This window comes from Verticillium nonalfalfae (genome assembly GCF_003724135.2).
Source record: "Verticillium nonalfalfae strain VnAa140/NRRL 66861 chromosome Unknown scaffold_47, whole genome shotgun sequence".
Lineage (NCBI taxonomy): Eukaryota > Fungi > Ascomycota > Sordariomycetes > Glomerellales > Plectosphaerellaceae > Verticillium > Verticillium nonalfalfae.
In genome coordinates this window covers 1-22,651 of record NW_021167272.1, presented here as the reverse complement: position 1 = coordinate 22,651, position 22,651 = coordinate 1, and the positions used below count along the sequence as shown (strand labels likewise).

Sequence of the window (22,651 nt, the reverse complement as noted above, 5' to 3'; positions counted from 1 at the left end):
GTATGAAGATATATGAACTTGGATCTTCTGTATTGGTATTTTAGTATTGACTCTGCGGTGGCTGTGCCGCCTCATTCAGGTGCACTGCACCTTTGGAAGTGGCGACGGGCTTCCTTCCTGCGTCCCGCACCAGCAGTACCTGCCAGCAAAGGAACGTGCCAGTTTCGGCGCCAATGTCTCAAGGCCACGCGGACCTGCATTTGCACGTTCTAAACCTGACCATATCGTCTCCGCAAAATTCTTTACCTGTATTGGACGTTATTGTATCCTCATACGGCATCACCTACCGTTTGGAGCCTGCTGGCTTATGCTCGGTTATTGACATGTCCGACGTCGGCACCGAGGAAGAACGCTTCTACACCGCGAACAATACCCGCAACGAGAGCTTCGCTTCCGAATTCCTCAGTCCTCATGATACCGCCAAACCCTCCGAGGATGTGCTCTTCACGGGTCGCCCTTCTCTGAACATAGCCATTCAGTCATCTCAGAACGAAGGTTCAAGCCGTCACTGGTTCGACAAGCAACGGAAAACATTCAACCTAACTCCTCGGCCGAGAAACACGATTCTATGCAGCCTCATATGCAATGGCCAACCTGAGGACTGCGTCTAGCAGGCTCAGCCCGAAACTCAGTATCATCGACCCCAAAGATGCATGAGCGTCGATGAGACAGGTGTGCAAATACACCAGCGTTGCCTCCCGCCTGCCGTTCGTGCAGCGGCGAGCAGAGGATCTCTTCTTGGAGCTTTTGGTCAGGGTATGATGCGTTCGAAATTCAAGTCCGCATGGAAGCTCACGCGATAACACAATCAGGTGACGCCTGTCTAGCCTCGACCAAAGCTGCCCCAAGCTCGACCGTCAGTGTCATCAGTACCGTAGGACAGAATCTGGGATGGTTATCGAGCGATTCTTTTACGGAAAGCCTCCTACCTCCTGCTCTGAATATCCTAGAATCGCAATTTTCCCAGAGCACCGGCGTCCAGGCCCCTGGAGCGATGCTCGCTAGCCCCGGAGACAGCATTGACCGTGTCAACCCGTCTTTCATCCATGATGCCATCCCCGAAGCCCGTGAACACCGATTTGATCAGAAATACGTCGAAGGTCCAGAGACTGGCACAATTAGTGAACCTGTCATTCCGGAGGAACTCAATTTCTTCTTGAACGACAATTTTATTGAGGATATTACTGGACTACCCTGCCATGAGGCGTGCTCATCCCAACACGAGCCGCTTGCTCGGATGACGATGCAGCCTACCGATACAGCCTTGCCAAATCAGCAGCGCAGGAAGCTCAGCTGTCGTGATGCATCAATCGAGATCAAACATGCCACAGCAGTCGATCCGGCCACGACTATCAGCTTACCGCAGACTGATTTTTCGACCCGAAGTTCTGTCGATGGCCATCTTCACACCAAGGTTCGCACGCAGCCGCCGAACACGATCATACTGTCTCGGCAAAGTGTGACGAGCATCCGCTGGCTAAGCACACCGAATGCTTCGACCTTAACCCTACGAGGTTCATTCGATAATCCGACTGAGCTTCTTGTAGGACATCCCGAAGGCGGGTCCACCGATGCCTCTTCTTCGACAATCAACCCACCCGAAGCTGTGTACAGACTAGGCGACGACAGGGTCAACCTTTGTGACTACGCAATCAGGCCCCGTACCGAAGCGGGCGAAAGTAATGACGGCCAAGAAAATGAACGGGAATCTTCCGAAACTTGCAGTCCAATCTCCTTCAAGTCTTTTCCTGCGCTTGGAGTTCGGCAAAGCACGCAAGACTGGTTGAACCCGCCATCCAACATGCCCCTCCAAACCGAGAGTACGAGCAGTCTTTACCACCTCGGTATTGATGCGCGAAGCGGCCATATCTTGACAATACCCTCCGTCTTTGTTGATGAACCCATCAAGCCACGACATTGTAACCATGGAATGTTCCACGAAGATATTTTTGAGTGTGGCGCTTTTATACCTGGTAGCCGGCGGGCTACTGAAATCAATATCTGCACAGTCACAGACGCAAGACCTGAGAGAATGGGAGCTGCCATCGGATCCTCATCCCGTCGCAGGCGGGGAACCATTGATGGCACATCCATCCCATTGTCTGCTCTCCACCAGAACGAGTCAAGGGCGCCTCATCTCATGGACAGGATTCGAGAAGGAGGCAGGTCGATCACGAGAAGGTTGTCTGCTGTTTTTCAAGGAGTTGTGGTGTCGAAAGGCACAAGAGCACCCGCTCCGTCAGCCGACTCGGAGGACCACTCAGCAGACGTGCAGGCATCTCAGCGTCTCGGTGGGCGCGGCTCAGGGGGCACTGAGTATCTCGATCCTTTCGTGAGGAGGACTGTCGGTAGCCCAGCGGTAACAACCCGTCGAAACACTTGTTCGGAAGATTGCCAGCCACATGCCTGTGAGGGGGACATGAGCCCGAAGATCCATCCTGCAAACGGTTGAGTGAGGGAGAAGATCCCTAGAATTTCGCTTAAAATGCACGATGAACTACCTCACCTGAAACGGCCCAGATTGACCGGCCGGTAAGCAGCTTTAGACAAAACTCGCTCCCTCAACAATACTTGATTATTTCCCTACCATGTTCAAAGCCTCCTCGCTGGGTTATGTGCATGTTAACAAGCGGGCTCACCCTACCCTCTCCACCCGATTCCCCTCCACCCCACCGCCGGGCCCAGGCCCGCAGCAGAATTTGTTCTACCATGTATCCCTAGGTCGAATACGTGTTCCATCAATAGGTTCGGTGGTGTAGTTGGTTTATCACGTCAGTCTAACATCTGATATTTCGTCAAGAGAGTTAGTGTTCACTGAAGGTCGGGAGTTCGAGCCTCCCCTGAATCAGTTTTGCCTAAATGCCAATTCTCAAGATTTACATTGTTTTGGCATTGATCCTCTCTCATTTTGCCATTTGCTTGCTGCTTCTCCCAAACGCTGGCTAGCTATGTGGACATGAGGTGTGTCTATCTACACTTTTGAGACCCCAAATCCTCCGCAGATGTTCTCGTTTGCCACGTAAGACTTATCACCACTGTTGTACGCTCTTAGCAGAATGACCGTTCCATGTATCTACGAATGACGATATTCGACTAGAAAGCAACGAATCCAGCCACCATGACAACAATCAAGACAGCACAGCCCTTGAATGTCGCTTGTGCCGCTATGGACTTATTATCCTCCTTCTCTTCCTCCTCAATTGCCTCATCGAGCTTGTAGCCTGCGTTGAAGAGCAGCTTTCCACCTTCTACGCCGTTGACTGTTGTGCTGTTCTCTCGAACAATTGAGCCCTCGAATGATAAACTGATCCTCAGGGTCACGTTCCACGGTCTCAATCCCTGACCTTCGTAGGCTGCAGATTGCATCGGGTTGAAATTCGAGAGTTCAAAGGGCTCGCGCTCATCGGGAGAACATCCGCCCTCCCGTTCTCCCATCCAAGGTATCGCCTTGTCGAGACTGTTGTTGAGCGTGAGGGTCATCTGGTCCGCGCCGATGCCGGCCATCTCCATGGTTGCGCCCTTATCGAGCCAAAACGTCGGATTCGACGAGTACCAGATGCGCTCGCCATTCTCATCAAAGCCGTCATCGTCTTGTCTCCTCCTCTTCGATCCGTCGGACCCCCGCACCGTGTCGATGTCCTCTTCATCTTCATAGTATCTCTGATTCATACTGCAGACGCTCTTCACCGTGACATACTGGCTTGTATGCTTCCCCGGCCGCGGGAAGGAGCCAATGTAGTCCTTGTTATTGATGATGGGTGGCGCCTGGGCGTACTCTGCTTGCGCAGAAAAGGTGCCGTCATCCTCGGCCGTGATGTTTGTGGGCCAGTACACGCGCGTCGTCTCCTCGAGGTCCGTCGCGTCCGAGTCGTCGTACCGGTTCGTCCAGTAGGGCGAGAAGACCGTGTTGTACTCGCGCGTGTAGTTAGAGATGACGAAGTCGCTTGACCGGATGTACACCCAGCGCTGCTTAAAGTCGACGGCGTCCCGGAGGGCGTGGTACTCGTGAGCCGGTTGGAAACCGCGCAAGACCCAGTGCATCGGGTTCGTGTCCGACTCGTTGCCCGTTGGGGCGATGAGCACGAGCGCCGGGTACCTGCTCGTCTTGACGGCCCTGTCATCGTTGTCGCAGACGTCGATCGGCTCCGACTCCTCGTCCCAGACCGTGTTGTGGGTGATGTGGTGGCGCACCGTGAGGGTGCCGTTGTAGTAGAGACCTGGCAGGCCAAAGGTTTCCAGGCGGGCAAAGTAGCCGCAGGGCGCCGAGTTGTCGGGGCGGGATGAGCCGTCATCGGTGCCGCTTCCACTGCCGCTGCCGCTGTCATCACCGCCGCTGTCACCGCCTCCACCACCGGTTGAAGAGTCATCGTCGTCGTTGCTGCTTCCACCTCCGCCCCCTCCACCGCCACCGCCCTTTCTCTGAGCTGCAGCTGAGCCAGCGAGGAGACAAAGTAGAAGCCTCAATGTCAATGAGCGATGCATGGTGGGCTGTGGAGTCTGAGGCAACGTCTGTCGGCGAGAGCAGGCTGCTCTCACGACGGGATGTCCACCCTTTAAGCTTGACAGGATCTGCCTTGCGCCGCCACTGGCAGCCTGTTAGCAGCTCTAATTCTTTGGGATGGAGATCATATGCCTTGAGAACCATGCACGGAGCATTATTTAGGCCGTATGACCCTGTGCAAGAAGCTTCTTCAGACGTTAGCCCATCCAGATACCCCCTGCAATGGCCGGGGTGGCTGTCTTACAGGTGTGCTAGCTCGCATCAAAATAGCGCCAACGAGGAATTGCGGTGTCGAGCCCCATAACGCTATGCTGCACATTCTCTTGAGTGCCAAAGATATTCGGATTATGAAATAGATTTCATTCTCTCTGGGATCTTCATGCGACCATTTCTTTCGGGCAGACGACAAACACAGAAGAGCATTCTTTGAAGCGAAGCCAAGGAATCTTGTATACAATGGAGTAGAAACATCCTGTACCATTCGACTCGCATGAAACGTGAAGATCTGCGTGGAGACGACAACTGGTAAGGCGCGTGAGATGACAAGGTGCAGTAGTCGGCGCCACATGCAGGGTCCGATTGCACAACGGTGACCAGTGAAGCGCTTTGAATGATTGTCAATGGCCAGCAATACGATGGACGTCGTCGGAGGCGGGGCATAGGCCCGAGAATAACCTTGATTTCAAATCGCTGAAGCCTTCAAGGAGAATGATATGGGTGCTCTGGAGCCGTGATGAGTAAAGCACCTCAGGCGAGCGCGACATGTAAATTATAGTTTTCTTCATATTCTACTATCGACGCTTATTTCGGCAACGAGATCTCGAGATCATTCAAGAAGCCGAGTCTCGGGAGGACCCAAGTAGGAATCTGGCACCCTGCCCTGCGTGCCAACCACAATCTTCTCGAGATAGATCTCGGGCGAGTTTGCCTGCCACCTCAGCGTGTGCTTTCCAGGCGCAAGGTTGCCAAGCGCAACGGTCTTCTTCCACACGTGGTCCGCCACACCTGCCGTCCACTCTGGAGGCGTATCGCCCGCCTTGGCCGGCTTGCCCAGGACGCGCGTGAACTTTGCCGCCGCGTCATTAACCGACAGAGAGAACTCCATTGGGGTGTCGGGGTCGGTGTCCAAAGCACCGTTGATGTAGACTGTCGCGTTGACCTGGTTGCGCGTAGCCGCGCCGAGAATGTAGATGTCATATTCTAGCCAAGCCTTCTTTGCATCCTCTGGGGCCTTCTTTGCGGCGGCGTACGGGCGTAATGCGACGGAGCCGGATTCGGATCGGGAGCCTAGGCGAGGCGCGTGTTGGAAGCCAATCTCATCGCCGCTGGCTTCGCCCGATGACCTTTGGTGGTGGGGTCCTTCGATTGAGATGTAACCGTCAGTTTCAGGGAAGCCATTGAAGCCTGCGGGAGCGTTTAAGTTGAGTATGGGCAGGTGAACAATGTCGAAGTATGGCTCTGGTTCCCACGAAACGCGAATTTCGACCGTTTTACTGAGCCCCGACGGCACAGACGCCCAGTCGATGCTGACATCGATGCGTGCCTCCGGTTCGTCGGCCGTGACTTGGCCCGACGTCTTGGAAAATTTGATCCACGACTCGGCCGCACCCACGGACCAAGGGATCGGCTTGCGCTGGTCGCCGCGGTGGAACAGGTCGATGAAGCGAGACTTGGGACCATGAGGTTGCATGAGGCGCATCCTCGGCGAAAAGCCGTCTTTCGTAGGCAGTGAAGGGTTGATAGAGGCGCAGATGCGGCCCTGCGTCAGCGCGCTACGCGATTGCTCGACGTAGATGCCCAGGTTCCCGAAACCATAGTCAAAGTCCTGGCGGAGCTGGACGAAGGATAAGTTGGAGAGGACGTCACGCGACGACGGGCGCCAGTCGGCAACGCTCATATCGAACTTGGGCGTCGCCATGATGCCTTTCCATTTGCCGCCGGCGATGCGGTCGTATCTCTGGACGAGATCATGGTCGTTCTCGAATTCGTCGATCAGCCTGTGAGCAACGGCGTTGGCCGAGTTTCGTCGCTCGAAACCATACTGCTGGTTCTTGCCCTGTCCCAGAACGATCGAGATGTAATTATGCCCAGCCAACGCAGGATACAGAAGCGTGTGGTAGAGAGCGTCACGGCGATTGCGAGGTAGCCTATCACTGATCGACTGAGCCAGATCAGCGAGCGACTTCCAGGCTTTGACCATGTTGTCGGCCTCCTCGAAACTCAGCTGGGAGAATGTCGTGGGCTCGGTGGTCTCAAACTGCCGCATGCCGATCAGGTGGCTATAGGCCAACCAAGCTGACGCGACGTCCTTGGCGACTTCAGCGCCGAAGTCTCTCTCGGCCAGGGTCTCGAGATACTGTGGTAGGCTGTCCAGGTCGAAACGTGTCTTGGTCCACGCGAGATCCATCGCCAAATTGATAGGAACCTCAAGAGGTTTGATATCGCCAACGTTAAGTACCCAGATGCGATCTGCTCCGCGCTCGGCAGCTTGAAACAGCTCTTTGTATACTTTGGGCTGTGATAATTGTCAGCCGGTGGCGCGCTTTCCGAAGAATTTGAAAATCCGTGATCTCTTACCAAATTGTTGCAGTTTTGCCACTTCCAGCTCTTCGGTCGTCCAACGTAGGCAAAGTGATAGTACAGCTGTAGATAGTCACGTATGAATCAGCGTTCTGGACGTTTTCAGGCATCAGGACAGGGGCAAATGTGCTTACACCAATGCCTCCAGATCTTTTCCGCTCCTCTTCAGTTGGCAAGCGCTGCACATTACCCCAGTTGTCGTCGGTAAACATGAGCGTCACATCGTCAGGGGGCGTCAGGCCTGCGGCGTAGTAGGTCGCAACCTCCTTGTAGATGGTCCAGACCTCTGTATACTTGTGTCAGCCCAAGCTGCAATCTGTACAGCCAAAGGGTCCAACTTACGTCGTGCGGCCGTCTCGTTGCCGTAGTGCTTAGCCAGCAGCCCACGCTGTGTCTCAAAGACATCCTCGAGGACAGCGATAGGATCGGCTGCGTTAATTGGTCCGTCATTCTCGCCGCGCATGCCCAGCGTGAAGTACGTCTCGTTCTGGCCCGCGCGCCGAATGCCCTCATCCATGAACTTAACGACATTGTTCTTGTTCTCAACCCAATTCCATTTGCCTGCCGGGTTGAGAGTCCACTCGTTGGACGCCCGTTGCATGGGTTCGTGGTGGCTCGTCGACACGACGATGCCGTAGTCGCTCGCCAGCTGCTGGCTCCGGTTGTCGTCGGTGAAGAAGATGCGGCCCGGCTTGGGGATAAAGCTTGCCCACATGGCGGGCCAGATGAAGTTTGCCTTGAGGCGGAGAAGCAAGTCGTAGACGCGCTCGTAGAATTCGGCGTCGAAGGTGTAGTCTGTTCTGTTTGAGTGGTTCGCCCACCAGCCGGTGAGAGCAGGGGCTTCGTCGTTGATGAAGATGCCGCGGAACTTGACGCTCGGCTCGCCAAGGGTCACCGTCTTGTCAAGCGCGTAAATCCGCCTGTGCTTGGTTACAGGGACGTCCGCCCACCAGTGCAGGCTGCAATCGTGGCTTGTTAGCAAAAGTTGATCGGATATCTTCCATAGCGCGAGACCCTTGCTGTGCGGCTTGGGGCATTTGACTCACGGAGACTTTCCACTCTGTTCCGACAATGTGTAGACGCCAAACATGGCGCCACGCATATCGCTGCCGGCGATGACGAGCGCATGCCGAACGCCTGGCAAAGGATCCTTCACCAGGGTGGTGTGGAAAGACTCCCACTTGCCACGAAGATCTTCAACATCGACCTTCTTCGCGCGCTCGAGGTTTTGCAGCAGCGGGGAGTCGACGGTCGCGGCAATAATGACAGCTTGGGGAGAAGTACGAGAGCCAGAGTCGCTGGTCTGGTTGGCGGCTCGCCATGCTTTGACGGGTGGCTTGCGGCCCGTGATTTGCTCCAAGTCCTCGGCCAGACTATTTACGGCAATCTTGATACCGATCGGATCATTATCGTCGTAGAGGATTGTGGCGCTGTGGATTTCAACGGCCCCGGCGGATGGCTCAAATCCGACGAGCTTTTCTTGGATACTCGCAGCGACAAGAAGCGGCAAATTCAAGAATTGCAACAAGATCGCAGCCAGCAGGATCACGGCCCTCGATGATTGAGCCATGACAGAGTCGCGATTTACAGATTCTGGGGAAAGCCGGTGTGCTACATGTGTCGTATTGTCTGGAAACATTTATGCCTGGACCCCAGCATTCTTATGGGCCCCAATTGCCTGCCCCAGTAGCCCTTCGCTGGAATCGCAGCTTTGCAGGACGATAGAATTCTCTCATGCATGCTGCCGATCATCACCATGCTGGCCTCAATCAAGCGGGCAGATGTCGACATTGTGTCCAGAGCACAGAAGGTAACAGCGTCGCAACAGGGGCTCGGCCTGCTTTGACCCGCAGACGAGATACGATTCGCCTGGCCAAAAAGGACGTCATATCCGGGGCGAGGGTTTGGTGCGGAGTGTGAGAGCAACATTAAGGTTGGTGTGTACCCCCGCAGCGAATGGAAGACGTGGAGGCGGAAAAGCGTCTTCGTATTTCGGAGGTTTCTTACAAGACCAAGATTGGTGGACCAAACCGGGGGAAACGTCCGATCTCAGCCTCCCGCGATGAGATGAGCCGACGGTCTTGCGCTACCACGGTATCACTTTGCCATCTCATTTCGGACTTCACTTCTATTCGCAGGTTGCAGTGCAGGTTCGTTGTAGTGGGTCACCGACCTGGGGAAGCTGTTGCGGGGTAGTCGATCAGGGCCATGGAGGGGGCCATGGAGGAGGCCTTTGGGATGCTCGTCCCTTGGACCAGCAACATGTCTGGACCGAGCCTAGATTCTATGTGTAGCATCACGGGTCTCAGCGTCGACCTCGAGCTGCAAGACCAGGGCTCACAGGCGTGGTATGTATCGCAGTTACAGGAATGGTACTCCAACTTAGTTTACACAAAATGAACTTGACACATGGGGTATACTGATGAGCGTCTCGTCAGAGAGGGAGCCAAAGTCTTCTTCAGGTCCTTCCCTTCATCCGTTCTGCCATCATTCTCTCGTCCTCTCTTCATCCTTCCCTCCATACGTGCTTTTCTTCATTTCTTCCCTTCACCCGCAGTTCTAGATGATGGGCAGACTCAATGCTGAAGTGCGGCACAAAACTAGTTGGCCGAAGTTGACCGTTCGGAGCCCACAGAATCCACAAGGCGGAGTGGCCGAGTTCCTGCGGGTGGGAGGACGGCAGGGATGGCGATGGCAGCTGCGGGGAATGGGGTCAGAGGCCGAGGACCAGACCGAATGCGGACCTCGACGCGGGGCCCGAGACGGACAGGGACAGGGATGGTCAACTCGGTGGACGAGGAAAGGACACTCGGAGAAGGGCCTCCACGGACGCCGCTAGCCAAGTTGTCAAGCTCGACGCCATCGTCGCAGCGAGCAACGGTGGCGCTGGCGAAGAAGATGCCTCCCACGGCAACAAAGGTGAATGCCAGGACGACCGGAGCAATCATCGTGGTGGGTCGGTATTTGTCGGGGTCTGCATAGTGAACTGCCATGACCACGACTGCCGCGACTCCAAGGCCGATCAGAACCACGACTGTCACTACAATGCGGATGACTCTGGGGTTGCGGTCCCGGAGACAGCTGTTGACGAAGTTTGAAAAAGACTGACAGAGCTCTGGTCTGTTGCGAGCACCTTGGCTGTTCAAGATGGGAAGAGAGTCTTCTGGGTCCTCGGTGGGGTGGCTTGCATGGGGCGTATTGAAGAAGCTCCTGCGTATGTTCACCAGCTCTGGAGTTGTAATGCGCCTAGGGAAGTTGCCAAGAAGTCGGTCTTCGACTGTCTGGGCCGGGGCGGTGTCCCTCAGAGCCATGAGCAACGTCTCAATGGCGGCAACGTTGTGCGAGATTTCCTGATCACCATGGGCGCCATTCTCTTCGTTTGCATCGCGGGCCGGGAAAGAACCGGAAGCCAAGCTCTGGTCATGTTGAAAGTCCTGCTCGGCAGCTGGGTGATAAGCTGAAGGAAGGCGCGGTTAGATGCTTTCAGGCCACAAATGAACCATCAACAAGAAGGAACTCACCAAGAACTGCCAAATCGCGAGCAGGAATAGTGAGAGAATCGATGCGGGCAAACATCCTTTTCTCCCGCTCACGGAAATCATCACTGTCTCTTTCGTTGTCACTCTTGCTTGCATGCTGGCTCGTGCTGTCAAGGGTCCCACTGCGGGACGTAGTCGATCCACGAGGCGTGGCATTCTGCAGAGGCCAACGAGCCCGCGAGCTTGGCATTTTGGCAGCATGATCCAAGAGGGCATACTGTGAGAGATGAGATCCCTGCACCGAGCCTTGCACATGAAAGTACTGGCCTTGTTCGGAAGCGGTCGTGAACGATGCTGCAGCATTGCAAGGGAAAGTGCTCTGGTCATCCTGAGACGTGCTGCCTCCGATTGGACCACTATCATGAGTGACACCATGGATAGCTAGATCATGATGATCGCCGCCTCCACGTTCGTTGGCGGGCTGAGAAGCCTTGATTTTGATTTCATCGTCACTGCCCGATTGGGAATCCTTCAGCTGACGAGGGGGGCTGGAAAGCTCCGCTATGCACTGCCGACAGTGGCAACCTTTGGCATGCGAAAGACACTCCATGGTAACTTTTGATGCAGGCTAGCAGTTCTCTTTGTGGCTCTAAGCAATACCTGACGGCGCTGGAACGTCAGTCAGGTCGATTCGGCCGCGTGTATCAAGTCAGTAAGTTCTTTACCACTACGTGCGCAGGTGCAAAAACTCGTGGATTGCTGTCCTCAACTCAATAAACTGCCTAATACGGGAATAGGTTAGTGATCATTCATCCTGTGTTCTTCAATCCAAAAGCACACTCAAGCCTTATGCGGGCATGAGGCATGAGCGGCATGGAACTGTTACACAAGTTCGGAAAGCGGAGAAGTCGTACATACGTGGCGGAGCTACAGCTTGTTGAACGGTTGCTCAGAATCAGGGAAGGTTCCTGATGACCGCATGCGAGCGCTTTTGATGTCAACTGAATCTGCGTGATGATTGCGTGGGAAACCGGCGTCGAGAGCCTTCAGTTTGGCGATGCGCAACTGCTATGCTTAGTCGCTTTGCGGGTGGGGAGAAGTAGGAGGGGAGATCAAAGCAAGACCTGGCGTGCGGTCTTGTTGATGCCTTTTCATGGGTGTTATCCTAGCAGGCAAGAACGCGTTCTTGCCCAGGTCGTAACCCTCTGATTCATAAGTGCCTTGTGTCCTGAGACCAGGGTGCAGAACTTAAGAACAACATCATCCTGTTGATGTTCCTGGAATCACATCTTTCTGCCAAAGGTTCAGATTATCCTGATGAAAGGCTTATATGATTGCATGACGGTGGCATTTGAAGTAGCCCTTTTTAAATAGTATAATTCATTCCATAGTGAATAATGCTCTCATTTTTGTTTGATAATAGGCCTTAAAGCACAACAAGGCTTTCAGACCTTGTTCAGCAGCCCACGCACGCGACCATGAGGGATGTCCACCCACCTTCCTAGATAAATGGCACAATAAGACCAAACAATCAATTTTAAGACCTCCTCCAGGGCCGGAATCGACTTCCAACATACCAATCTCTGCATTGCCCCGATTCGCATCTGCCAGTATACTCGTAGTGGGTCTTCCCATAACCTGATCCCGGTTGAATGCGATCTGAAGTGCTCCGTGCCTTCTTGTATTTCTTCTCATGCTTGTGCCAGTCAGTGTCCTGTCTTCTTCCTTCCCCCGCAAGGTACTCTTGGTGCAAGTTCTCCGCTTGTCGAGTTCGTTGCTTCGCTTGAAGGTGATCCATCTCATCCACCCTCATGTCTTTTCTGTAGAAGCTGTGAAGCCGATCAAACTCTTCGAACTCGCTGCCTCGGCCTTCGCGTCGCCGCCACTCTTCCAGTCCACCCACACGCCGATCGCCCCTCCTTTCCAAGCTTCGCAGATAACGCTTCCACGCTCGCCACAAGTCTTCAAAATGCTCGACTGCCACCTCGAGATTGTCTGCATGCTCCTTAGAGTTTTCGACTTTCTTCTGCCACTCGCACCTGCAAGAGCCGTGCGCGTATCTGTGTTTCTTGTCGTGCTTACGGGCAGTGTAGAGCGCCTTGTCGATTTCCAGCACGGCATGGTCGAGAATGCGTCCGACTTCGAGCATCTCGTCCCGAGCCCGCCGAAACTCGACGCTCTCGATGGGACAAGTACATGGCTTTGAGCCGCCGGATCCAGAGCTTATGGGGAAAATATTGCCGTCAAAGATAGGTAAGTCGCGCCAGGACGAGCCGCGTTCGTGCTCGCTGAAACGCACACCGCGTGATAGATGTTCCTGGACATGCATGTGGTAGATAACAGGTTCGCGGCATCTTCGGTGGCAATCGAAATGTCGAACTGTCCGGATGCAGCAGCCGTGATGGCGGCAGCGGCTCTTGGATGGGATGTGGTGATTTGGCTTACAAACACACGGAATCGGAGAGGCGTATGGGTCAACAAGAAGGTTTCGCCCGTCACATATCACGGGTCGCGTGTCGCACGTTAAGGTGTGGGTGTAGACACGGTAACACATCTTCGTCAGCGATGGTGTTTGTGACCACGTTGTGAGTGCTTGGTCGAGATGAAAAGAAGATACGAAGGAAGCACCGTCACCGGAAGCGACAGATGAGCTGGGTTGATGTGCTTGGGACATTCTTTTGACTCAAAACTGCTTGATTTTGCTGTCTTTTTTATTGGGTTTGGTGTCAAATGCCCCTGAACAGGGCTCTTGTGTTGGCGGGCGTGGCTTTGACTCGACAGTCAAATGCTGCCAACAACACAAAGGCACACAGTTCAACCTGCAAACCATCTTTGTATGGCGCCTTCCGAGTCGCTAACAAGGCGTTGGATAGCACAAGGGCCTCAAAGCAAATCTCAGCAAACACATGTTTAGGACTGGCTCGTGCTGTCGCTTTCGTCCGTTGCTTTTTTTGCGCCGTCGACCAACTGGTGATCAGTTGGAGTGGCGAAGTAGTGGGCGCATCCTTCGAAAGGTTTGCCTACATTGTAAAATTCCGAACCAAGAACCCCCCTTTGTCATCAAAAGGTCTTGCCAGGCGATCACGGTACATGTAAGCTGCTCCCTGTATCTCCATCCTGTACTGAGATCTACCCAAAAGCAATCCAGTCCGCACCGACAGTGTAGAGCTGGCTGTCACCCCATGAACTACCATGCCAAACAAACCCCGACGCATCCACCTTCTCCGCACTCACCGCGACCCGTAGATTGCCTGAGCAGTTCATATCTAGCTCGTTGATTGCCACGAAGACCTTCGGCGCCCTGTCAAAAGATTTGGGTGGGAACTTGATCTTCTTGAAGTTCTCAGCGATGGGTGGGAACCACTCTCGAATTTCCCTGGTGCTAACCCTACCACTGGCAACACCCTCATGACGTTTGGGATATGCAGCCCATGACGCAGTAGCGCTGTAGAGCAAAGTGTCGCCCCAGGATTCAATAGCGAGGTCGAAACCAGAAGAGGTTACGTTGACAGCACTGGCTCGCACTCTCCAGTTGCGTTCTTTGTCAAGATCAAGTGCATTGAGCCAGACAATAATATTTGGAGGCTCAGTATATTTGTCGTCGGAAAAGGCAAAGCTCTCTATGTCGCGACGCACTCCATCATCCCCAGGCACAGCAAGCGTACCGACAGACCGGTTGTACAGAGTGTTCAGTTCACCCGCTGAAAGAAGCAACTGATGTCAGCAAATTGCATTGCGAAGCCCTTGCTGTTTATCAGGGACGATTAAACAGCTTGGTGTACTCACTTTCATAGTCTGAATCGGCGGGCGAGAATTCAATCCATGTCGGTGTTGCGTTGAAGAGTTGCGTGTCGCCCCAAGAGTCCACATTCAAGATGAATTCGCCTTCGCTTACCTTGTCAGCAGCAGTGCGAATGCGGATGTTCGCGGCGTTGCCCAAGTCGAGCTTCTTCAAACCTAGAGTCATGCGTGGAGGAGCAGTGTAGGGCGGACTGAATTGGATCGCTTTAGAGTTGAGCGGTGCGGGAGGATACCATGATCGGATATCAGGATCAATGCTCAATTGTCCTTCGTTGCGCGTCTGGAAAGGGTAAACCTTGCTGATGAAACTCTTGTCCGTCACTGAAAGACCCTTGTTCTTTGGAGCTGACGTTCCATCAACTGTCCATTCGGGAGGGTAGTAGTAACACATGATTGAGCTGCTGTCGAAAGTGGACTTGCGCAGTGTCTTGATGTTTCTCTCTTTGTCAATAATCTGCGTGCGGGTAGTAGCCTCGGACCATTTGTAGTCCCTCTTACAGTCGGCTATGACTTTCTGTTCATCCCACTGAATGGGGTTGGCCTGATGTTCATGGACGCAGCCAATGACATGGCCAAACTCGTGAGTAATGACACGGCAGAAGTCGTCTTCTTCGCTGTTGTCGTGCAGCTCTCCAAAGTTGACGGTGGCCGTGTTCTGACCGAGCCTGAACTTACGCGCATTTTGTCCAACTTCAGACCAAGTGCCATGGTCGTTGTGCCTTGGGCATAGTGTGATTAACTGTGACGCCATTTTGATTCATTGCGTACTTGGGCCGGAGATGCTCACCATTGAAAGCCAACTCGGATATCAGCATCGCCTTCTTTGATGAAGCGGAAGTCAATGTTGGCGAACATTTCCCACGTCTGAGCATAAAACTTGACCCGATCATGCAGCTTGTTGGTGCCGTTGAGAAACTTGACAGTGAGCTTTTTGCCTTGAGGCCACCACAGACTACTATCCACCGCCAAGTGACTTGGGTTGCCATTCTGCGAAACGAGGTTGCCACTGGGTTGACTGTCGTCTTCCCCCAATCTGGCATCCGCAGAACAAAAGGAAAAGCTAACTCGTGAATGAGACATGCTAGTTGCCTCTCCTCCGGGGCGAAGATACTTTGGAGATCCCTTGAGGAGAAATGTTGGAGTGAGCGGGCTTCTTCCGGCTTATAGTCACTACCGCATGCTGCAGGCTGCGGTCCAGATTCTCATGGCCATGATTGCTTCACTTGGGCGTCCAGGATGCGAACCTCACCTGCTCCAAACACTCGAACCACAGTTTCTTCTGCCGATCTCCCACTTCAACCTCCCACGTCACTCTCACGCCATCTTCAATGAACATGACGGCTTCATTTCGTCTTTCGGACGTCCCAACATTCGGTCGCTGTCGGGCTTCTGAGTTTCTATGATTTCATGACCTTGCTCTTGGTGAAACTCGGCGGATAAGCGAAAAGGCTGAGGCCGCCGCCATAAAGGCATACAGACAGACGCAAGGGACAAGCCGCTGTGGGCCATTCCAGTGGGGCTTGTAAGCCACCGGGCCGTCCCGCATGTAACCCGGATATATTCAGCTCTACTCAGGCAGACTATCCCTTCCAATTTCAGATCGGCGAAGCAGCACATGCTTTGTTGACCAATCAAGCCAATACACTCTGCATTGCCTCATCTGCAAGATACCAGCTAAGAGATCCGACCACGTCATGTTCTGTGAACGTCACTTGAGCGTACTGCCGTCAACTCTGTCACAAATCAATTGAACATCCACACCGACAATTGGTATGGTGTTTCTTGCAGATCATTAAGAACATACAGACTTGGAGGACCTGAAGTCAAGACTACATGTGATGATCTTCTCCCGAATGCAGAGGGACTATTGGTGACGGAGATGTGCGTACTCTGGCATTTGCTCCGCACGAATAGGAGGCTACCAAGAAGCTTAAGTCAAGGCGACTGTGTGGACATAAATTTACCACTGTGATTATTCGAAAACATTCATTCGCTCGTGACAAGCGCTGCATGTTGATGAATGTACATCGAACGCATCAGCCATATTCAGACGCTACGAACCACTATGGCCACACAGTACAGCAGGATGGTGACATCTTGTGTACCACTCCAGTTCTGGGATCAGCCCTGTAACATTTTTCTCGACTGAGTTTGGCACATTCGCTTCAGACATCTCGATGAAAAGAGCTCTGACTCTTGTTGGCTGTATTCGATGCAAAGGCTGGATGATGTCTTGCCAGCAAGGATGCAAACTTGCTCAGGTGTGTTATTCTCAGATGTGATATGCTGTCTATGTACACGCAAGGCCGAAGCTGATGACGTGGCGGATGTTCTAGACCGTGACTGCGGGCAGTTTGCCTAATCTTGTGATAATTTGGACCTGCAGAGGCCATTCAAACTGGTATAAATGGCCAGCCATTCCCGAGAAATTTATGGTATCCTCTTTTGCATCAATCTCAAAGAATCCACCAAACCATTTCAGCTCCTGTCATCCAATCCCCAATATTGCACAATGTCTTCCTCTGAGCAGACCGTTGGTAGGTTCAGCCACTGACCCATCTTTGTGGAATACGCAGCTCAACAATCCTCACAAATAGGCGCCATTGTTAGCCTCACTCCTCCCGAGGATGGAGACAACACCTGGACCGCCGATCAAGTAAACCTTGCTCGCAGCCTCCCTCCTGGGGACATTCAAGGCCGAGTTGATATCGACTGGGGCTTTGGTCCCGTGAAGGTACGTCCAGGGTATGTCTTACAGGATCCGTCTAACATTTTTAAAGATCACTGGTTATGTCGATACCAACACTTTTGAGATTGGAGTCAGTGTCAGCATTCTCGGCATCAACGTTGGTAACATCTTTGGAAACCTCAAAGATGGCGTTGGTTTGAACATCAACCTTTTCCTCGCTTCCGGCTCCATCAAGTTCTATTTGAAGAACGGGAACGAGGTTTGGGTGCACCTTGACATCAAGGTCAAGTTTGACGGACATTTCGAGGGTGACTATAAAATCATCACCATCTAAAGTCGTGCGCTGTCACTGCATCATACACAAAAAGGTTTCCGTCCGAGGCTCGGTTTTGACGCCGCCACTCATTTAGATCAATATTGTTGGGTTTTTCAACGCAGTGAATGAAACACACATTCCCTCGCTCACAGTTTCTGTGGATTGCTTGACTTCTGGTTAATCATCATGATCATCGTTGGACTTTCTTAAGATTTGTGAATAATCTGATAGAAATCCACAAGTACTTCGGTGAATGAATATGCCCGTTCTACTTTTGATACTCTATACAGAATTAATTCTGAAGGGATATCTTCTTCACTGTCTGGTGCCCAAGAAAAACGGTTCTCGCCTTTGCCGGGCATCGAACGTAGTTCCACACAACAAGCGCTACTGTCAACTTGAAATGCTTGTGGGTTTCCCTGTCACCAGTTCAATAGATAACGACGCTAAAATGAACGTGGAATGGGAAGCGAGATGATCGAGAATAATTTGCAGCCTACTGGCTTACTATGCTGTCAGCTTCGGATCACACGGCTCCTGTCTTGGCACCGCCGCAATGGCTTTTTTGTCAGCTTGCGAGCACAACCAGATGAAACCACTGGCATTTGTATTCGATCATTGCTTTCTCGACACTCTTCGACCTTTTGGCTATCGTCATATTTACCACAAGCAGCACACTCCAACATGGCAGATGCGCGCGTTGACCCTGACTACGGAACAAGAGAAGAGGACTGGTTCGATCCAGACGCAGACTCCGATGCAAATGATTACGCTCAGAATATGGAGCGTGTCGAGGCTGCTGCACAGGCTTGCATGGAACGATACCTACAGCAACGTAAAGAGCAATGCTCCTCTCACGCGGAGACTGTCAACGATGCCGTCCCGGAATCCTTGTACGACAAGGCTCGAGACCAACAAGACCAGCTAACGCAGGAAGAGCGCGATATTTTGCTTGGCCGTAACGACGTGATCGGGAGAGCGCTCGCCCAGCCAGACTCTCTCACGGCTGAGGATATCCATGACCTGTTTTGCTGGCCACCGCCAGACGTGGCGCGTAACAACATCGGACGCGCCACGGCTGGAACACTCAGCACGCCTGTTGAGGTCTACGCCAAGGCCAGAGAGGCGATACATCTCGGGCGTTTTGAGACGATCACGAATGCTGCCGAGGTTCAGCTCCTTGCGAATGGGTTTCACGAAAAGATCGATGGTTCATACCCGGCAAGGTACATGGCAGCTTCCCATTCTCCAGGATATGCGCATGCCGTCAATCTGATATCAAGAAGGCTCATCCCGGACCTCATCTCAGTCACTCAGGCAGCCGCCAGACGCCATTTTCCGCCGAGGGCGTCGAGCCAACCTGTGGCAATAGCGACTCCAATCTCACAAGCTGATTTTCAAGGAGGGCCTTGGCCACCTGCATCGGCTGTGGAGTTACGCTCTGCCATGCAGATATTCATGAACGACAGCAATATCAGAGGCCACGATATTGGGCTGCAGTGGTCTGCTTTACCCGAGGCCGAAAAGGGGACCTATCGCACGCGATCTGAAGCGATCCGCCGCGAGGCCTGGGCCTGGTATGACACAGCGATAGCCGAGGACCCAGATCGCTTCAACCCCGATCGCGTTGCACCAAATCGCGTGCCACTCGAAGTGCATGTGCCTCAGACAGAGGGCGGGAAACAGCGGTATCAGGACGTCGCACGGGAACGGGACTTCTGCCGAAGATACGAGAAACAGGTGTACGGAATGCCCAAAATAATCACAGGTCTTGGATTATTCTGCGACGAGAGGAGTGTGGGAACAGGCTCTCAAGAGTTTCATGAGGCATTGCAAATTTGGCGAGCCATGTCTCAGGAGCAAAGACATAAGTATAACGAAGAGGCCAAGTTACTTAAGGCCACTGCCCAGGCTGCCCATCGCTAGGATAGAACTCAAGGACGTGGAGAGGTTGGCAATATTTCATCAGAGTGGAGCAGACGATCACCTGGACTAACGAAATATTGAAAAAGCACTTCAACAGCAATCCCCTGATGTCTCCATAGACATGCATCTCGCAACCAAAGCAGATAAAGTGCATCAGATCTAGTTCCAAGATACTCTGTAGAGAATGGACCCTACAACCTTTTGACGCCCCTTACTCACAAGCCCAAGTTTACAACGACGCCTTCGTAGCGTCCATATCGCGCATGGCCTTTGCATACCAAGCCTATCAAAGATGTCAGTCTCGTCCTCAAGGTCATATTTCGGGGCAGTTAGAAACTCACGGTCTCGATGCCCGCGCCGACGTTCTTCATGCCAATCTTCTGGAGAAACCACGGCGTTTCAACCTTCTTCGCGTACACCTTCGCCGACGCATCATCGACCTCCTTGTTGAACACAGTGTTCACCGGCAGCGACGGGTTCAGCACTGCCGGTCGGCCAATGCCGACGGCATCGCAACCGCCCTCGCGGACAGCGCTCTCCATGCCCTGCCGCGTGCGGAAGCCGCCAGTGACAACGAGCGGCACGTCGGGGAACTGATCGCGGATGGCAGCCGCAAAGTCGAGGAAGAAGGCCTCGCGGGCTTTGGTGCGCTCCGACTTGCCTTCGACAGCACTGGGGCCAAGATTCATCTACAACCTGTCAGCATGTCTGAACAGCGATTTGACGGACGCGGTGGTCGATGCTTACCGTTGGGTCCTCATACGTGCCGCCGCTGACCTCGATGAAATCGACGCCAGCCTGCGTGATGAGCTTGAGCTGCTCAACGCAGTCGCCAAGCTCTGCCTCGCTCTGGTGATCGACCGAGTTGAGCTTGATGCCGACGCAGAATTCCTTGGGCACCACGGCCCTGATGGCCTCGATGATCTCGACAGCGAACCGCGCCCTCTTGGCGGGCGAGCCGCCGTAGTCGTCTGTTCGCGTGTTGGTCTTGGCCGAGAGGAACTGTGCGACCAGATAGCCGTGGGCGCCGTGCACCTGTACGCCCTGGAACCCTGCCTCGGCCGTAATGCGCGCCGTCTCGGCGAACCGCCTGATGACCTCCTTGATCTCGTCGACAGACATGGCCTTGGGCGTGCCAAAGGCAACGGCGCTCAGGGCGCGCGAGATGAGGTCGTCGCCGAGGCGCAGCGGGACGGCGCTAGGGGCCAGGGTCTTGGTAAAGAAGCCCCTGTCGCCGGCACCCGGGGGTGACTGGCGGCCCGGGTGGTTGATCTGGACGACGGTCGGGGTGCCGTGGGTGTTGCAGACGGCAGCCCACTCCTTGAAACTGGCGAGAACGGTCGAGGTCTCGACGGCCGAGCTGACGGCCGTGTCGCGAGGCCCGCCGAGGTGGACCTCGTCGACCTGGACGTTGCCGGTGAGGACGAGGCCCCAGCCGCCGGCGGCCCAGGCCTCGTAGACGCGAAGGAAGGTTGGCGTGGGGAGGTGGGATCTATCGGCTAGCTGCTCAGTCATGGCGGCCTTGACGAGGCGATTGGGCAGCGTGAGACCGCATTTGAGGGTCAGAGGCTTGCTGATTTGGAGATCCATGGTGTTACGATGCCTGGGTCAGGGGCGCGATGGAATTCTGTTTCGTTCCCCGTTGGTGGGCTCAGAGAGGTGGTTTATCGGTTCTGACAATATATCAATTCGAGATTGACCGAGCATGAACACGTTCCCTGGGACGTTGTGACTTTTCAAAGCCAGCCTCGCCGTCGAAAGGTTTGATGTTATTGCCACTCGGATTCGGACGTGAAGGCCTGATCTGGTTACTGGATTGAGACACGCGTGTCAATCTCGGCACATCTATCCTCCCGCTTGGGATCCCGCGTCCGTGGGACAAACCGTGCGGCATTTGTCATCAAGCCGAGGGGCCGTTTGGTTCTTGTCTTTGGTAGAGTGCTCTATTCATCCTGGAGAGGCAATGGAATCTTCTGATTGTAGCCATAACGACGCCAGCGTGACGGTCTCTAGTGTTTGCGCGGTTACACAAAGTGAGCAATTGCTGTGAAGTCTGTCGCCCGGCAAATGGCTGGTGCTCGCTCATCCAGCTGCAGCTTAAGGTGCTGACGACAGGGCCAAGACGGGTAATAACCCTGTCCAGGCCAGCATGTCTGACTCGGTTTCAGCTTTGGGTCAGCAGTACATGATTCGGGCAGCGCATGATGCCTTTTCCCAGTGACAAGACAAGCGGTCTTCGGGTTGAGCCGATAAACAACAAACTTCTGCTCGTCAAGTCATTCAGAAGTGCGTCCACTGGGTTGTCTGCCTTACGACTTTCGCCGCAATCAACTTCATGGCTGTGCCGGGGGGTCATGGATTGGTTCGCGAAGGCCTGATTGACGTCTACGAAGCTTGGTAGCTACTGGATATATTGCTGTCGATAGGCTTCCCAGCAAACCTTTGCGACTGACGATGATTCCTCGACGGGAAGAGTCGAACGCCAGAGTAGACAAATTTCTGACGCCGGCAGCAGTCACAATGTCGCATTATAAATATGGTGTCGGGGTATCCGGCTCGGCTCCCGCCACCACCACCCGAATCCATCAGATCGAGGGGGGGAATGACTTGATTGCAGAGCATCACATTCTCCTAACAGTGAGCCGCACAACAACATCAGACCGATCGATCATCGTGCTCATCGCTGGGAGATCATTTTGAGCGACATTCTCCCGTTCTCCCATTCTCAAGCAAGCCGAGGATCAAAAGGTCATGCAACTTCCAACGAGAATTACCCCCCTTGAAACCTCAAGCCCCTGTTCCCACCCAATTCTGAATCACACCCAAGCCGTCGCATGGCCCGGCCTTCAGACGACACCCGTCTCCAAAGCCCGTGACCCTCCTCTGAACCAGCGTTCTGGAACACAATCAGTCAGAGATGACCTGCCATCTGGTCCCAATGCGGCCACCGCGACCGCTGGACCGTCCATCGACGTCCTATTCCTCGGCGATGCACCCCGGTGGCAGATCAGGAGCTGCGACGAGGCCCAGGGCACATCCTCCGCTGCGAGAGCTGGTTGATCGCAACGCATAAGAACCGATCATCGCCCTGGCGATCAGCTCGTGGATTGCCATTTTCTCCATTCGCTACCGCAGACTCAGTGAGCTCTTCCATTCTTTCTCCTTCAGGCAAGGAACATTCTTTTTTGGTATACTTCTTCCACCCGTTGTCGATCATTGCCACCTCTGTCGCTTTCGCCTCCCGTCTCTCGTTGCACGAAGCTCTTGCTATCCCCAAACACATACCGTCACTATGCAGTTCTCCGTCGCCATCATGGCCGCCAGCGCCAGCGTCGCTCTCGCAGGTCCGTTCTCCCCCC

General features: G+C 53.9%; 8 protein-coding genes and 1 non-coding gene across 9 annotated transcripts; 4 read left to right on the top strand and 5 right to left on the bottom strand.

The window, feature by feature from the left end:
* Nucleotides 1–173: 173 nt before the first annotated feature.
* On the top strand, nt 174–611 carry D7B24_006496 (uncharacterized protein; the record flags this gene model as incomplete). Its single annotated transcript, XM_028640625.1, has 1 exon — nt 174–611. One exon carries the CDS (start codon nt 174–176, stop codon nt 609–611), a length of 438 nt encoding a protein of 145 aa, XP_028495131.1.
* Nucleotides 612–2,744: 2,133 nt separating this feature from the next.
* D7B24_006495 lies at nt 2,745–2,848 on the top strand. The gene has a single exon. It is a non-coding gene; the product is annotated as a tRNA-Val (tRNA).
* Nucleotides 2,849–3,093: 245 nt separating this feature from the next.
* Nucleotides 3,094–4,482, bottom strand: D7B24_006494 (uncharacterized protein; the record flags this gene model as incomplete). The annotated part of the gene is made up of 1 exon (XM_028640624.1): nt 3,094–4,482. The coding sequence occupies one exon, from the start codon at nt 4,480–4,482 to the stop codon at nt 3,094–3,096; it is 1,389 nt and encodes a 462-aa protein (XP_028495130.1).
* An 845-nt stretch (nt 4,483–5,327) lies between these two features.
* On the bottom strand, nt 5,328–8,651 carry D7B24_006493 (uncharacterized protein; the record flags this gene model as incomplete). The annotated part of the gene is made up of 5 exons (XM_028640623.1): nt 5,328–7,016; nt 7,079–7,144; nt 7,216–7,367; nt 7,424–8,040; nt 8,128–8,651. The coding sequence occupies 5 exons, from the start codon at nt 8,649–8,651 to the stop codon at nt 5,328–5,330; spliced, it is 3,048 nt and encodes a 1,015-aa protein (XP_028495129.1).
* Nucleotides 8,652–9,681: 1,030 nt separating this feature from the next.
* Nucleotides 9,682–10,657, bottom strand: D7B24_006492 (uncharacterized protein; the record flags this gene model as incomplete). The annotated part of the gene is made up of 2 exons (XM_028640622.1): nt 9,682–10,538; nt 10,603–10,657. The coding sequence occupies 2 exons, from the start codon at nt 10,655–10,657 to the stop codon at nt 9,682–9,684; spliced, it is 912 nt and encodes a 303-aa protein (XP_028495128.1).
* A 3,032-nt stretch (nt 10,658–13,689) lies between these two features.
* On the bottom strand, nt 13,690–15,441 carry D7B24_006491 (uncharacterized protein; the record flags this gene model as incomplete). The annotated part of the gene is made up of 3 exons (XM_028640621.1): nt 13,690–14,261; nt 14,347–15,080; nt 15,149–15,441. 3 exons carry the CDS (start codon nt 15,439–15,441, stop codon nt 13,690–13,692), a joined length of 1,599 nt encoding a protein of 532 aa, XP_028495127.1.
* A 1,432-nt stretch (nt 15,442–16,873) lies between these two features.
* D7B24_006490 (uncharacterized protein) lies at nt 16,874–17,384 on the top strand (the record flags this gene model as incomplete). The annotated part of the gene is made up of 3 exons (XM_028640620.1): nt 16,874–16,898; nt 16,959–17,095; nt 17,142–17,384. The coding sequence occupies 3 exons, from the start codon at nt 16,874–16,876 to the stop codon at nt 17,382–17,384; spliced, it is 405 nt and encodes a 134-aa protein (XP_028495126.1).
* A 666-nt stretch (nt 17,385–18,050) lies between these two features.
* On the top strand, nt 18,051–19,292 carry D7B24_006489 (uncharacterized protein; the record flags this gene model as incomplete). The annotated part of the gene is made up of 1 exon (XM_028640619.1): nt 18,051–19,292. The coding sequence occupies one exon, from the start codon at nt 18,051–18,053 to the stop codon at nt 19,290–19,292; it is 1,242 nt and encodes a 413-aa protein (XP_028495125.1).
* A 229-nt stretch (nt 19,293–19,521) lies between these two features.
* Nucleotides 19,522–20,882, bottom strand: D7B24_006488 (uncharacterized protein; the record flags this gene model as incomplete). Its single annotated transcript, XM_028640618.1, has 3 exons — nt 19,522–19,575; nt 19,634–19,981; nt 20,040–20,882. The coding sequence occupies 3 exons, from the start codon at nt 20,880–20,882 to the stop codon at nt 19,522–19,524; spliced, it is 1,245 nt and encodes a 414-aa protein (XP_028495124.1).
* Nucleotides 20,883–22,651: the final 1,769 nt, after the last annotated feature.